The 15,929-nt window shown below is 36.9% G+C and overlaps 1 protein-coding gene across 4 annotated transcripts in view; it reads left to right on the top strand.

Moving 5' to 3' along the window:
• Nucleotides 1-15,929, top strand: part of NELL2 (neural EGFL like 2) — a 355,809-nt gene that overhangs the window by 326,660 nt on the left and 13,220 nt on the right. For all 4 annotated transcript variants that reach the window (XM_070494724.1, XM_014836288.3, XM_014836289.3 and 1 more), the window contains 2 exons: nt 5,987-6,127; nt 14,873-15,066. In XM_070494724.1, coding sequence (XP_070350825.1) covers nt 5,987-6,127; nt 14,873-15,066 — 335 coding nt within the window. The remainder of the gene's footprint in view (nt 1-5,986; nt 6,128-14,872; nt 15,067-15,929) is intronic.

The following is a 15,929-nucleotide window of genomic DNA, read 5'->3' as shown; positions in this document are numbered from 1 at the left end:
TCAGAGAGGTGGAACTTACACATATTAAATGCCTATTATGAGCCAGGTACCACTTCTCCTATGAGCCTTGTATAGTTAACAGCAGTAGTTAACAGCAGGCTGATAACAGAGAGAATTATTTCTAGTTCAAAACTCAGAGAGGTGTAATAAAATATTCAAAGTTACACAGTTAACAAGCCAAAGAGCTGGAATTCACTCATTAAGATACACACTTCGGTAGATCAAAGTACAAGCTGTTTCTGGTTGGCCAAGTGTTGGTCTTGAGAGGCAGCCTTAGAGTAGGAGAAAGAGCACTGGACTTGGAGTTAAAAGAGTTCTGGTCTATTGTGTGACCTAGGGCAATATATTTGCTCTCACCACTTCTTCGTCTATGACATTTGTTGTTAGTGCCTTCCAGTCAGTTCTGACTCCTAGCGACCCTGTGCACCGCAGAGCGGAACCCCATCCATTTTTTTTTTTTGCACCATCCTCTCTTCTTCTGACACTGTATTAGACAATGCTCCACTGCTATTCCTAGGGTTTTCACGACCAAATTTTTTTGGAAGTGAGTGGCCAGGTCCTTCTTCCTAGTCTGTCTTAGTCTGGAAGCTCCACTGAAACCTGTCCACCATGGGTGACCCTGCTGGTGTTTGAAATACCGGTGGATAGCTTTCAGCATCGCAAACACACAGCCGCCACAGTGTGACAGTCAACAGATGGGAGGTGTGGTTCCCTGACCAGGAAATGAACCCAGGCCATGGTGGAGAGAGCGCCAAATATTAACCACCAGACCACAGTCTATGACATAGGGATAGGACTATCTCACGTGGTGATTATGAGGGCTGAACGATATGATGATGAAATTATGTTATACTCTTTTAGGAGCAGTCATTACCTACCTAATTATGAACTATAAAGTGATGAAAATAATTTTCACTAAATCTGCAGTATTATCACCCAACCTGTAAAGAGGATTTTATGATTTTCAAAATTTATTTACGTATGTTGTCATATTTTATTTTTAAAAAGTTCATGTGAGAATCAGCCATCTTATGAAATTTTGGGCAGTATTTTAGATCCAAATCTGGTATAGTTATTACAAACAGTATAATGCTCAAATGAGTTTGCATTCCTTGAAGCACTCACATCTGAGTGTTGAAAGCAGACTCCCCAGAAGCTCAGCAAAAGACAGAGGGAAGTGACCTTGTGATTAAAATTAAAAAGTGCTGCAGATAATCTAGAAAGCAAATAATCCACATGTGGGTAATCAAGAGTTGATTAATTGTTTTGAAGATGTTTAATTGCCTGCTGTTTATCAATATAATTTAACTACCAGTGCATAGGATAGTGATATAAATAGTCTAAGGTTTTTATTAATGCTAAACAGTATGAGAGACAGTACTCTCATTATTTGACTACAGCATTAAAAATAGTGTGCTCAGTTTAAAAAATAATTGGATTTTCTTTTCTTTTGTGTAGAGTAGCTTAAAAGGGAGCAGGTTAAACTAATGAGTAGGGTCTATTTTAGATATGGATGGTTTTAGACATTTGCATGTTTTTTATTGTTCGTAGTTATGTTGTTATGATAGAAATAGCTGGTACTATGCATGAGAAAGGTTATTTATCACTCAGATGTCTCATTTTATAACTACATTTAATTTTACAAGGAAGTAATTTGTCATTTTCCTAAAGTGACCCTTTAAATGCTGTTAGCAAAGGCCGTCTTCAGTCGGCTACCTCTGCAGCCAGTGGCCTGTGACATTGTAGAAAGCACCCAGTGTTGTGTCACCCCACCTGAGGGAGACAAAGAAAACAAGACACTGACGTGTGTGAGCTTTTTTTATTCATACATTTTCCTTTCTTGCTTTTCTGCTTGTTGGCTTGTTTTTAATGATTGCCTCAAAACATATGTGCTTTCTAGAAAAATCTCAACAGTGCCTTCCACTTTTATTATCTAAGTCGAGTTTGATCCCTGGAGTCTGGCTGCTCTTCGCGACTGTTGTTGGATGGCTAAATCTCTTTTGGATCTTACATTCTCTGTGCTTTGGGACAGCATCTTAATATCATCGCTAGCTGACTGTTCTAAATGTAGCTATTGAAAAAGTTCTAATTGTCCCTAAGGAACTAGGGACCAGTTCTTTTCGAAGACAGAATATGTAATGAAATCATAGTTTTTCATAAAATTTATTCTTAGTTTTCTGTATAACATACCTACAGGGTACAAAATTAAAGTCCTTATAATCAAGACTAAATCATATCAGCCTATACATCTTGTGCTAAACTTTTTGAGTACTTTTATTCCGTTTGGAAAGTAATTTGTTCAAACTTGGTATTTCTCATGTGGAATAAAATAACATTTTTCTCCCCTCGGTCTGGGGTTCTCTGTGTATCTCACTCAGTTAGATAATGTGAAGTTTGGTTTTAACTGACCTAAAAAAAGTACCCAAGAAATAAATTCTTTCACTCTCTTTCTTACTGGTTTCTGCTATTTCACCATATGTAAAGCACAGTATGTGCGTATTTGAAAATGTGCACAATATGTGTGCATTTATATCTTATAGCTTATAGTAATACCTACAGTTATGTATAGATAAAGTATACTTAATTTTTAAATTGTGGATCATATTTCAGTTCTTCACTTATTAAATATTTACTGATAAGGACATAGATACCATCAAATAGCTTACAGATGAGGTTGTTTTAGCTTTGGCTTCAGTCGGAGCCATGAGCCAAACAAGCATGCCTTTTGGTGGGAAGCACATACCTTGGCAATTCAAGTACACTTTCATTTTCTCCTTTCACCAAAGTAGGGAAGTTTGCATAAAAAAATCTAAACTGACAGGAATATGAAAGTGTAAAAGGAAGCAATGTATATTACCTGGCTAGTTCTTCTTCGCTATCCTAAATGGTAGCAAGTATATAATTTGAGCCATGACATTTGTATACTTACATATTTTATACATCGAGTCATATTTCAAATGAATTAAGGCATTTTACCTTAAGAAATTACTCAGCAAATGCTTCTGAAATGTGAATAATTGCTCCATACCCTATCTTGGTGTTTTCAAAACTTCAGTCATTTGTATACCACCTTCATAATTTTTATCATAGTCATATCTCATTTATATCAATATTTACTTAATATTGTTTCTGTGATACCTCTCATTTCTAAAATTTAAATATGATTTCACTACTGTACTATTAGTATCACTTGCTATAAATGGAAATGATTCAGAAATATAAATATGTAAGCATTAAAGTGAAGTATTTGCCTATTACCACCTAAATAGTATACCAATGGTGGCATATGTACAACATGTTGGAAAACACTGTCCTATATGATTGTAAATTTAGATTTTCACAAATTTAATTTTCTTAAAACACGATTTAGATACATAGTAAACCCAGTGAGGGAAGCAATTACTCGTTTCCCCAGCACTTTGTACTTGGAACATAACAGGTATTCAGTAAATATTGAATGGTAAATTAATAACTGGTTCATATATTTGCATGTCCATCCTCTAAAATACTGCTTAGCAGTAGTAATGAAATAATAAAATATTGTTCAAACTGTATATGAAAATACATTATGGCCAGCGTATGTTCGTATCCCTGGTCTTCACAACACTAAGTAATATAGAGTATAGCATTTCTGTGAAACTTTAATGAGTATGTTTACAGATCAAGGAAGGTTGCTGTAATGTAAATAAAGAGAAGAGGGGACAAGGCAGTAGAAGAGTGGGCCTGGTGATTAGAAAGAGTGACAAGAGAAAAGAAGTAAGAAATGAGAACTGAAATCTGTATGTCACAGGATCTGAGCTCACCCTACAGCTGTGATCAGGCAAGAAAAAAGGGCTAACTTAAAGGCTAAATGTAGATGTGAAAGTTGCTTCAGTGGAGAAGGCTCTGTTCCATTAATAGTTATTCCAAGTCACCAATGACGATGATCAAACTCTTCTAAAATGCGATACTCTAAACATCCCCTTCATGGCCTTCTTCCAATAAACTCACTTCTAAAGCTAAATTCCAACCTGCTTTCTTTTGTTCATGCACTTAAGAAATGACATAATCAATTTTCTGCATCATTTGCTTTAGAAGAAAAGACTGCATAAAGCTGAAATGAGCATAGCATTTTAGTCCCATTTATAATCGGAGGTTCATCAGTTAGGGAGGCCCCTGAAATACAAATAGGCTGTTCCATAAAACGTATGAGACCTTTAGTAAATGGAAGCAGTCCACATCAGCTATGTGTCAGAAAGTCAACGGTTAGCTGATTTGGCCACTAATAATTATTTTGACAGTAACAATTCCTGACAATAGGAACGGACTCTTCGGAGGAGGAACCACAGAGGCAAAACCATTCATAGTTCAGAAATAATGTCAAAATTTTGCAGTGATATAAAATATGTATTTTCTGACCTGTTACCTAATCTAAGAAAATGATTTGTACCTTGTTTTAGTGAAGGAACTCTGGGTTTATCAAGAGTGCCTTATTTCTCTCTTTTAAAAAAAAATTATTTATTCAAAAATTTGTCACTCAAAATTGAACATATGGAAAGAGGGAATTTAAAAAGAAAACAAAAGAAATATATACTTCCAAGAATTTAGAGTTAGATGAGACTGAAATACGAAGAAAGGAGAGTCTGCTGAACTGGAGTGGACTGGCTGGGGGTAAAGGACTCTGAAAAGCAGCTGGCCTTACCTTCAACATGAGGGACATCACTGTGCCTGGTCACTGCAGCAGGGAATATGATGCAGGCGTCAGAGGCATAGAAGAAAGAACTATGCTGCCATGGCAAGTGGAGTCTTCAGTCATGGCATGGGGCTGTCAAGATGGGAGTGGGATGCATGTAGATATTTTTTGTCAGCTACAATGGTGCGATGCCATCAGATCATTTAGCAGCATCTGAGTCATCTCCAGGGCACCCAGAAACCCAGAAGGTATATGAGAAGAAGGGGACACTTTGTAAAGCAACTCCAGGAATTACTTGTCCCTCTAGGAGCAAAGGAAGAGACTTGGCTGGGGTTGGATGTTCCCATCGTTCAAAAGGCTGAACAAGGAGAATAAAGGGGTCACAATGTTGGGGAGTAACAATAACCCTCTGGAGACAATGTATGAAACTCAAGATGTATAGCTCTCTTTGTTTAGACAATTTGCCAATTTCAGCCCATGCCTACTTGTATGAAGGAGCAGATCTTGGTTAAATCCCATAATTTCCTTTTGCCTCATTTTTTTCATATGTTCAATATGCTATCTACATGGCAAGATTTCTCTTTCGAGGGATGAATAAGGTAATATATGTGAAACCCATTAAAAAGTGACATAAATGGTATGTATTCTCAAAAATATGATGCATGTTATTGCATGGATGCTATTGAATGATATATTCGTCAAGTTGAATAGGTTATACTGAAAGTAATAAAATACCCTAAAATCTCAGTGACTTAAAGCAACAAAGGTTGATTTCTTGCTCATAATATATGTCCATCGCAAGTAAAGGAGGAATGTGCCCCACATCATCCTCACTCAGGAACTCAGGCTGATCTTTAGAGCCTCTGGAAATTGCTGGTCATTGTGATGGGGGAAGTGTACATGTGAATCACACAATGCATCTTAAAAACTCTGCCTTTAAGCAACACATATAATCACTCCCTAATTGGCTTTAGGATGTCTCGTGGCAATCCTAGCTTGTGTCCGGAAGAAGAACTGGAAATATTTGGTGGGCAGCACTAATGACTATTACAGATGGTTTCTTTCCATTTTCTACAGTTGGATGACCTTTGCAACAGAGAAGCCATCTAGACATTTCTCCTTTTACTAATACTGCTACAGTCTTTCCGTATAGCTTTCAACAACCAAGTAGACTTTCTTGATTTTATATTTTCTTAGTTTTAAGGATTTGCTGGCACTAAAAGTTTTAGTAGTCACCCGACAGAATATTTTAGTTTCTTTGAAAGAAAAGCAGCAATTGCGTAACATCCTGTTTTTGTTTGCCTTGCCAAACAGACATTGATGAGTGCTCTGATGGCTTTGTTCAATGTGACAGCCGTGCTAACTGCATTAACCTGCCTGGATGGTACCACTGTGAGTGCAGAGATGGCTACCATGACAATGGGATGTTTTCATCAAGTGGAGAATCGTGTGAAGGTCAGTAGAAGAAGACCTGGGGTTTAAGAACTCCTCTTGAGCTAGAGGAATATACGGTATGATGTAGCCAGTAGACATTGATCTAATGTTTAAGTTATTGGTGATTTTTGCCATGTGTTTATACAACAGTGATTGGAAACGTTAAAATCTAACTTTTGCATGCTAATTATGATTATTAATTATTTTTAGATAATTAAAAATTGTGACACTAAACCAATTCTCTATGGATACTTGCAAATGTTAAAGTGTGTTTTAGAGTCAATAAACCCATAGTAGCATGAAAAAATCTGACCTCAAAATGACTAGAGAAAAACAGAGTAAGACAGGATAGAAGGAAAATGGGGACAGAAGAAATATGATGATGATATGGCCCAGGGTAATATGCACAATCCCTGATACTCTGGGCTATTTCTAATGTATCACTTGCCTGGCAAACGAAGAGATGTTTAGTGAATGCTGAATGTTGCATTCGGAAGATATGGTCCCTGCTTCAAGGAAGATTTCAATCAAATAGGAGTGGAAAATTCAATTATATTATATTCAATTATTTACGATTAATTTTGAATTATTTTCCGTGCATTGACAAACAACTCTGCTCCTCTATACCTTCTATTAAGAGGCACAATTTTTAAAAAAGAGGCAGAGTAAGCCAGGCCCGGTGAACAATTGCCAGGGAAACCACCTGCGCTAAAAGGATTTGCCATCAGAAGTTTGGCACAGGGATGGAAAACAAAACAAACCTCAAGAAACCATTATTTTCTCCATTTGTATTTACACCTTCATGGAGGAACAGCCTGAGAGAATAATGCGGCTAAAATGACACAGTCAGTGAACGCCTTGGAGAATCTAACTTAACAGTACTTGACACCCAAATGATAAGACGTCTTTTATCCTTGGGCCTCAAAAGGTTTTCACACAGAGAAAAGTGAAACAGAGTTGGTGATAGATGCCAAGGCTCCCAGCATGCTTTGCCAGCAACTGCAGAGCTCTGGACCTCAAGCAGAGGATTCATCTGGACTTTTACATGCGAATGGGAATGCTGTTGCCTTCCCAGGGGCTAAAACCTGGCCTTTGCAAATAACCACTTAACTGTAGTCTGAGGGCTTTACCTTGCACTTGTGAAGGTTCCAGAGTGAATACTTCCAGCCCTGTAGAGAATGCCAGGAACAGACTGCAGTCCAAGAGGCAGATGGAACAGTGTGCGTTCGCTCTTCTCTGATAAACCATTTTGCCTGTGTTCTATAGTATATTATGAGGAAGAAGTCTTTCATACTACTTTTTTGTTAAGATTGTGTTTTATTTTATTTTAAGTTACACGCATAATGAATGAATATAAGCAGATTATAAGTAACTCAAATCATACAGAAATATATAGATCAAAGCTGAAAATGCATCTTCATTTCATCTCCTCCTTTTCCCCATTCTTCCCGCTTCTCCTCTAGGGGTAGCCTGTGTCTGGTTTTGCTTGGTATCCTTGCACACCATTTTCTGTGCATCAGAATGTGAATAGAAAAAACATGTCCCTCTGCCGACTATCTTCCTTTACATTTGTAACTGCACTCACTATCTTTTAAATTTATGACCACAGATTTCAAGAAGGCTTTATTAGTAATCTATCGATGCATAACAAATTACCCCCAAAACTTAGCAACTGAAAACAACAAAAATTATCTCACAGTTTCCATGGATGAGTTATCTGTGCACAGCCTAGCAGGATGCCTCTGGTTCAAGGTTTCTCATGAGGTTGCAGTCAAGTTGTTGGCCAGGGCTGTGGTCTCCTCTTGAAGATTTGTCTGGGGTGAGAGTGAGGGGAATGGGAATCTATTTAAGGTCACTCATGTGGCTATTGGCAGGACTTGTTTCCTTAAGGCCAGAGCTACTCCACAGGGCTGCCTCAAGACATGGGAGCTGACTTCCCCTAGCGTAAACAACCCAAGAGAGAGCAAGTGCCCAAGATGAAAGCCACAGTCTTTTTATAACCTAAACTCAGAAGCAGCATTTCATCACTTCTCCCATATTCTCTTTGGAGAATAAAAAGAGTAAAAGTGAGTCAATAAGTCCAGCCCACATTCAAGGGGAGAGGATTACACAAGAGGGTGACTATTGAATGGTGAGGATCACTGGGGGCGGTCTCATAGCCTACCTACCACAAGGGCTATCAGCAGTGCCCAGCATTCCTGTTTATTTAGTTACTTTCGCCTGCAACTCTCTAATAGAACCATTTCATACCTTCTCCAATCTCTTCAAATCTTATATACCACTTACTTTTTCTTCATTTTCTGTTGGTGGCCCTACTTCTTATTTAACTGAGAAAATAGAAGTACTTCACTTTTCAACCAGAAGCTTTATTAGCTTACTCTCATTTATGTTACCTACTGCTTTCCCTCCCTCTTCTTTCACTGAATGAAACTTCATTTCTCCTATCAAAAATTAAACCCTCCATGGTACCTTGCATCTCATCCCGCCTCGGCAACTTGAGGTCTTTGCCCTTGTACTATCCACTTTCTCTTTCACGTCATAGATACTCTTTTCCTACCACATCATTCTCATCAGCATACAAACAGCCTGGTGTAGCATGCATCTTTAAAAATAAAAACCCAAAGTAACTTCCTTTGACATCACCTGATTCTCTAAACATTTTCCCCATTTTTCTGCTCCCTTCTAGAATAAAAGTCTTTGAAAGGATTTTCTGTACTTGTTATCACTTCTTTCTTGCTTCCAGTGAGTAGTCGCACCGCTTCAGTGAATGCTCTCCTTTCAAGATTGCTAACAGTTTCCATCTTGCCAAATCCACTGGTCAGTTACTATGTCCTTCCTTGACAATTCAGGCATTCGACCAATTGATCATTTCTTCCTCTCAAGAGAACTTTCTGTACTTAGCTTTGCGGACACCACTTTCTCCTGGCCTTCTCTTACCCTACAGGTTTCTCCTTTCACTCTCCACAAGACTATATGTTCAAGCACCCCTGGGCTCTTGGCAGTCTTCTCTGTCCATTCTCAATCTCCAAATCAACCAGTTCCATAGTTTAAAATGCTATCTACACGTTCCTAATTCAGACCTTTTCCCTGGCTGTATTCATATACCTAGTTGTTTACTGGGTATCTCAACATGGATTTCTTATAGGCAACTCAGACTTAATGACTGACATAGAACATAGAATATTTTTAAATATATTCCCAATCTGACCACCTCTCACCATGACTACTGTTACCGTCTTGGTCTAAGCCATCGTTATCTTTTGTCTGGACCACTGCAGCAGTCTCCAAACTGGTCTCCCTACTTCCACTCATGACTCCCCTAGAGTATTTTCCTGTAACTCCCAGAATAATCCTTCTAAAACTGAAGTTAGAACATCTTACTCCTCTGTTCCAACTCCTGGAGCCTTTCTATCTCTCTTCAGAGTAAAATCCAACCCCTAACAATGGTTTACAAGGGCCTACATGATATGGGTACTTTCTTGCCATTTCTCAAATATACCAACTGCTTCCCTTCTCATGTGCTGTTCTTTTTGTCTGGAATGTCCTTCCCCCAGATCTTTGTATGCTTCTTTTGTTGAATTCAGATTTCCTCTAAAATGGCTTCTTCTGGACTCCCGATTTAAAAATAGCATCCTACCCCTGACACTATTCACTTACTTGCTTCACTTTCTTCATAGAAATGATAAATTCTCCTGAAATTATTGTATATGTTAGTTTGTTTATTTGCTTATCTGCTACAGAATGTAAGCTTCAAGAGTCATAGATTTTGTTTACTTGTCAGCTTCCAATGCCTAGAACAGTGCTTGGCACATAAGAGATGATATATTTATTTGTCTAATGAAAAAGATTGAGATGGATGATAGATAGATAATATTTTAATCAGAAGTATGTTAGGAATATAACCCATGTTGGAAGTAGATATATGATATGATATATTGTAGATATATGGTATATTAGAAGTAAAAATATATAGTAGTGATCAGGACAAAATGAGAAAGCATAATTAGTACATTCACGAGTGTTCAGAAAGTAATGAGGAAAATTAAACTAGCCAATAAAATAACAGTGATAAAGATGAAGGTAGGGAAGTAAAGGATTCTATGAGATGCTTATGCAGAAAAGGCTTTTCAAGGAAATTCCATAAACACAGAAACAGTGAAAAATCTTACTTTTTAAAAAACCACAATTCTGGAAAGGTGATTTTACTATTGTCTTCCAATAGAATTTATAATGATTATCAGAAAAATCTACTACTCTTTCAGGAGACAATGTGCTGTGAAGGATTCTTTTAAAAAAACACACCTATGTTATAAAAAAAAGACTAAAATGCTCCTTCTAAACACCTATCCATTTGCTGCAATTTCAGTGATTTATAGAATTGTAATATTAGTATTTAGAAGGATGCAGGTTTAACAGTGTGATTGTATCCGAACAGGTGCCATTTTCCTGTTGCTGAAAAAAAATAATTTCAAAGTGGACAAAGCCACAGCAGTGGGTTTGCAATTGCTCTGAAGTGTAAGATTCCTACTTGAAGGCAGGAATAAATAACTGTGCAGTTTCACTACTTTTTAGGCTGCAGTTGTGCAATCTGCAACATACATGTTTATAAGCTGCATTCATACAAATGATGTGCTGTTTTGCTCATCCATTTATCTCAGAGGTGTAGACATTTAATCTCCAGGTAATGTGCCAGAGTACCATTTTCCTTGTCCATTTCATCATTTCTGCTGTGCCCCCAAATTTGTCTCTCTCTAAGAATAAAGCCTAGTATTTTTTTCACACAAGAATATTTTATTTCCATGCCAATATTTTTCTTTATTGCTTTAATTTTTGGATTATCTTTAGGCTTGGTGAGGTTTTTTGAACTTGTAAGACCAAAATAATAATGTTTACAAGATAGCATCTTTTGAGTGTTATGTTCAAGCCAAATACTATAAATGCTTAACCTAAATCAAGAAAAAGGACAAAAATGAAATGAATACAAATCAACTCAACAAGTAGTTACTGAAAAGATGCACAAATACCTTGAGATACTTGCCAGGCGTCTGCAACATACAAATATACAGGAGATGTGGTCACTGCTCTTGGCTTGTAGAAGAGAGAAAATATGTACAGCAACAACTGTCACACAAAGTAGAATGTGATAAGTTGCTTAATAGAGGAGAAAACCATGAGGTTGAAAATGATAAATACTTGAGGAAAATGTAAATTCAGAGCTGTAAGGAAACAAAGAGAGAAACTATTTCCTGTTTAGGAACAAGAAAGGCTTGAGTATCTAGCATTTGTTTTAGGACTTCAAGTATGATGTGATTATTGGCAAATTGAGATAGGGAAAGAGAGTGCAAGCAACAGAAGTGGCCTTAAATGCCTTACTAAGAAGTTTGAACTGAGTCTGAACAACTGTTTTTTAGAAAGGAAGTGATGAAAGTATATCTTCAACAAATCCATATTTCAGCTCGTCCTATATTCTGAACTCCAGACCTATATATCCAACTACCTACTGGACAGCTCTACTTGAAATCCCAGAGGAAAGTGTAATTCATCATGTCCTAAACTAACTCATGTTTTCCTCATCCCTGCCAGCCACTTTCATTCCCCAGCAAAATCTTGCACTTTTTTCTGTGAATATCATCAGCCAAATTTTCCAAGCCAGAGGTCTGAACATTGTTCATAACCCCTCCTTCTCCCTAATCTTCGAAGCCGACAAATCACTAAGTTGCTGTATCTTCATTGTTTCTATCTTGGAAGATTCTATCTTCATTGTTTCTCTCTATGCATCCCCGCTGCTTAAGAACACAGACTTGGAGTCTGACTGCTTGGGTTCCTATCTGCGCTCTAAACCTTACTGGCTCTGTGACCTTGAGAAAGTTATGCAACATTTCTATGCCTCAATTTCCTGATCCACACAAAGGGAATTATCATTTACCTTCTGCAGTTGTTGTGACGATTAAATGAGTCATTATGTGAAAGTACTTAGAATCTGGCACATACCAACCACTATATAAGTGTTTGCTATTATTATATGACCATCTCTTCCCTGGGCTACTGAAACAGCCTATTAATTGATCTCCTGGCTTCAAGTTCTAATCCACTCAGATCCCTTTTCCAAAATGAAGCCAAAGGAATCTTTCTAAAATGGATATCTGATTGTGATTTTTTTCTGCAATTTCCTAAAATGACTTTTTATGATAAAGTTCAGATTTCTTAACATGACTTTTACGTGTGCCTGAGTACCTTTTCAGCTACATATCTGCCTACTCTGCTCTCCTTGAACATTCAAGTCAACATTTCTGTTCATCAAACACATCTTGACAGCTCTAAACTTTGGGCCTTCAAACACACTTGTGCCTCTGACTAGAACACTCTTTACCATCTCTTTGCTTGGCTAAATTTTATTCATACATTAATTGCCACACTTGGAGAAAGATCCAGAAAGGGCTACCGATGTGATAGAAAGAAAGTAAAGAAAATTTATCAGGGAAAGAGAATGAACTATGTCAAATGCTGCTGTTAGGTCAAATTGGATGAGAACTGAGACTTGACCATTGGATTTACCAACATTTCTTTAATTGCTCACTAAAGAAGTCATCAGTATTTTTAAAGTCGGAATTTTTATAGACCATAGTAAAATTTTCAAATTAGAATATGCATCCTTCATGTATATTTAATTTAGGAAATTTGCATTATAATAAAACTATACATGTAAATGATTTGCAAAATTCTATACTACCATCCAATTGAGAATAGTCTCTGCATTGGGAAACCCAGTATAGATAACAAGAAAAAAGGCAAGAGGAGTTCAAATTATTTCAAATCGCATTGAATAGTAAAAGCTAATACTTAGTTCATTATGATGTTTCTGCCCACATGTTTCTCCAAGGATAACAAGTGCATGGCAGTCATTGTTGTGAACAAATTTTTATTCTGTTTCTTTATTGTGAGTGTACTTTACTTAAGAGCACATATTCTTTTTGTGCCAGGACATCTCTTCTTTGTCTTCTGCAGCAAATCCAAGGACTCTCTGCCTTTAAGAAAAAAAAAAAAAATGCATTACCTGATAGCAGAGCTTTTATTTTAAATGTCAGGCAAAATGAAATAATTGTAAAAGTCCAGCCATTGCCATTAGTGGAATAATGTCTTTATAGAGGATATTTAAAGGGTTATGTAGTAAGAGGTATTTATAGAGTTTCTGGTCAAAGAGACCAAATAACTATGGTTAATGGTTTTCCAACTTGCTGTTATTCCTAACTGTAAGAATATTTAACGGGAGACAAAGATCAACTCATCAAATATACCTTATTATTCTAAATAAACCAAATATAGAGCTACGTTATAAAATTTCATTTCTGTTACCAAGAGACAATTTTCCCTGATCTGAAAAAAAATATATTAACCAATGTACTTTTAAAAAATTATAAAACATATGTGCTGGCTAACAGTTCTCCTTTTGATCATAGTCTATAATTATAAATAGTATCATCCTTGACAAATCAAGCCATAATAAAGTTCACTGTAGTTGTAGTAAAAATCTTTTCAGCTGTTGTCTCAATTCATTGGTTTTGTTGAGATGGGAACTAATAAAAATCAAGGTAAATAGAAATGTGTCATGTGGCTTATTTTCAGGAATACATATGTGACAAAACTTAAGTATTTAAGAGTTAAAATACGGCTAAAATATGTCTTTACTAGTCCATGTCTCCAGTAATGCTGAAATCACCATTTAAGAAAGATGCTTACTAAACTCTGCCTTTAAACTTTTCAAGGGAAATCAGTGTGTAGCTCCCTTAGTTAAAAGCTGTACAGCCCCTCTTCTCTCTAACCCACGTTTCTTGCTGTGATTTAATTCTTTCCTTCATGACCTTTACTCAGAGGAAACAGATGAAATGGGAGATAACTTACTGCCACTCATACAATATCCCTGAAATATATTTTGGCTTGTGACCTTTAAATTATAGGGATAAATAAAATGAATCCCATATCTTCTTATGGACCTGATCCGTGGGTCAAGATATGTTTGCTTTTCATCTGTATGAAAACGCTTTAGGCTGTGATTGCCATGGAGTAGGTGAGGTCGGGTGATGAATGGACATTTGTCAGCTGAATCAGGCAGGAGACAAAACGATATTCTGAGATGGAGAAGTTAAGAAGTGGGGAATTCTTTGCGAGAGAAATGGTTATTGCTGGTGGTCACTTGCCCTTCCGTGGGTGAGGGGCAGGGTATAAGGACAGTAAAGAAAGAACACCTGGGCAGAAGACTGGAAGGAGCTTACATGTGGTGACATGGCTGTGAGAAGAGGCCTTGGAAATGGGATACAATGCCTCAGGGATTCCATGACATTTCATCTCCCACTAAGAAAGGATTTTCTCTAAGCACCATTTAACATCGAGGATGATTCTCCAATAAAAAATCATGGGCACTTTTAGAATTTCCACTGCCTAACTGTTTTTGTTTGAGAAATTGAGTCCTGTTCCTACTTTCAAAAAAATAAGTGTTTCACAAAGCCTAAAGGTATTTACAGAGATATAAAAGTTGAAAATATAGCCAAAGTTATCTGGTGTTTGAAATCCAGCATGATAATATTTTCCTGTGAAATCCTTAGATCATTAGCATTGCTTGAGTCAGCATTTAATAGGATATGCTTGCCAGTAAGATGAAAATTAATTTACAGTTGAATGCTTTATGTCAGGAGACAACTTGCCTGATTGCAGTTGTTTGAAACTGAGCATATTCTGAGCGCATCGCCTGCTGCCTTTTCTTGGCTGTAGATATCGATGAGTGTGGGACCGGGAGGCACAGCTGTGCCAATGACACCATTTGCTTTAACTTGGATGGTGGATATGATTGCCGATGTCCTCATGGAAAGAACTGCACAGGGGACTGCGTCCACGATGGAAAAATTAAGCACAACGGGCAGATTTGGGTGTTGGAAAATGACCGGTGCTCTGTGTGCTCCTGTCAGGTTGGTATAAATAAAAAATTTTAATCATTGTTATTGAGGTGTAATTTTCATGTATTTCAAGTGTACAGCTTGGTGAACTTAGACAGATGCACACATCCATTTATCCATCATCACAATTGATATAACAGAACATTTTTATCTACCCAAAATGTTGCCTCTCTCCTTTCTTAGTAACATACACCCAGCCCCAAGCAAACACTGCTTCTGGTCACTATAGATTAGATTTATATTTTCTAGAACCTTGTGTAAATGGAATCATATAGTACATATTCTTTTGTGTCTGGCTTCTTTCTCTCAGTATTAGGTTTTGACATTCATTTACATTCATTACACATATCAGTAACCCGTTCCTTTTCATTCCTGGATAGTATTCCAATGTATGGAAATACCACAATGTGTTTATCTATTCACTTGTTAATAAAATTTTGTTGCTACCTATGATAATGTTTCCATAGTCACAACGTCATATTTGAATGAATGCATAAATGAAGCCAGAATGGACATGCTATGGCCTATGAGTGAAAAGTGTTTATTTGGGCTATATCTCTGTTTTAGAGAGATGTTCTGTAATATATACCCAGTTGATAATAGAGACTTAAATTATAGTTAAATAAATAATACTATGTAGCAAGGGGTCAACTATTATGAGAGAAACTGATAACAGTTTGTATAACATAAGGTCTAAAATAGTCCATAAACTTAAGACTACATAAAACTTCTTCACTAGCTACCAAATATAAACACACGTGCCCTCACAAAACCCTAAATTTAGTTAATATGAAAATTACTATACTAATAAAGAAGTACATATATATTTATATATACATATGCACATTTATGTACACGGAAGGACCATGTAGTGT

The sequence above is a fragment of the Equus asinus genome, chromosome 22 (genome assembly GCF_041296235.1).
Source record: "Equus asinus isolate D_3611 breed Donkey chromosome 22, EquAss-T2T_v2, whole genome shotgun sequence".
Classification (NCBI taxonomy): Eukaryota; Metazoa; Chordata; class Mammalia; order Perissodactyla; family Equidae; genus Equus; species Equus asinus.
This window is presented reverse-complemented; position numbering and strand designations above follow the sequence as displayed.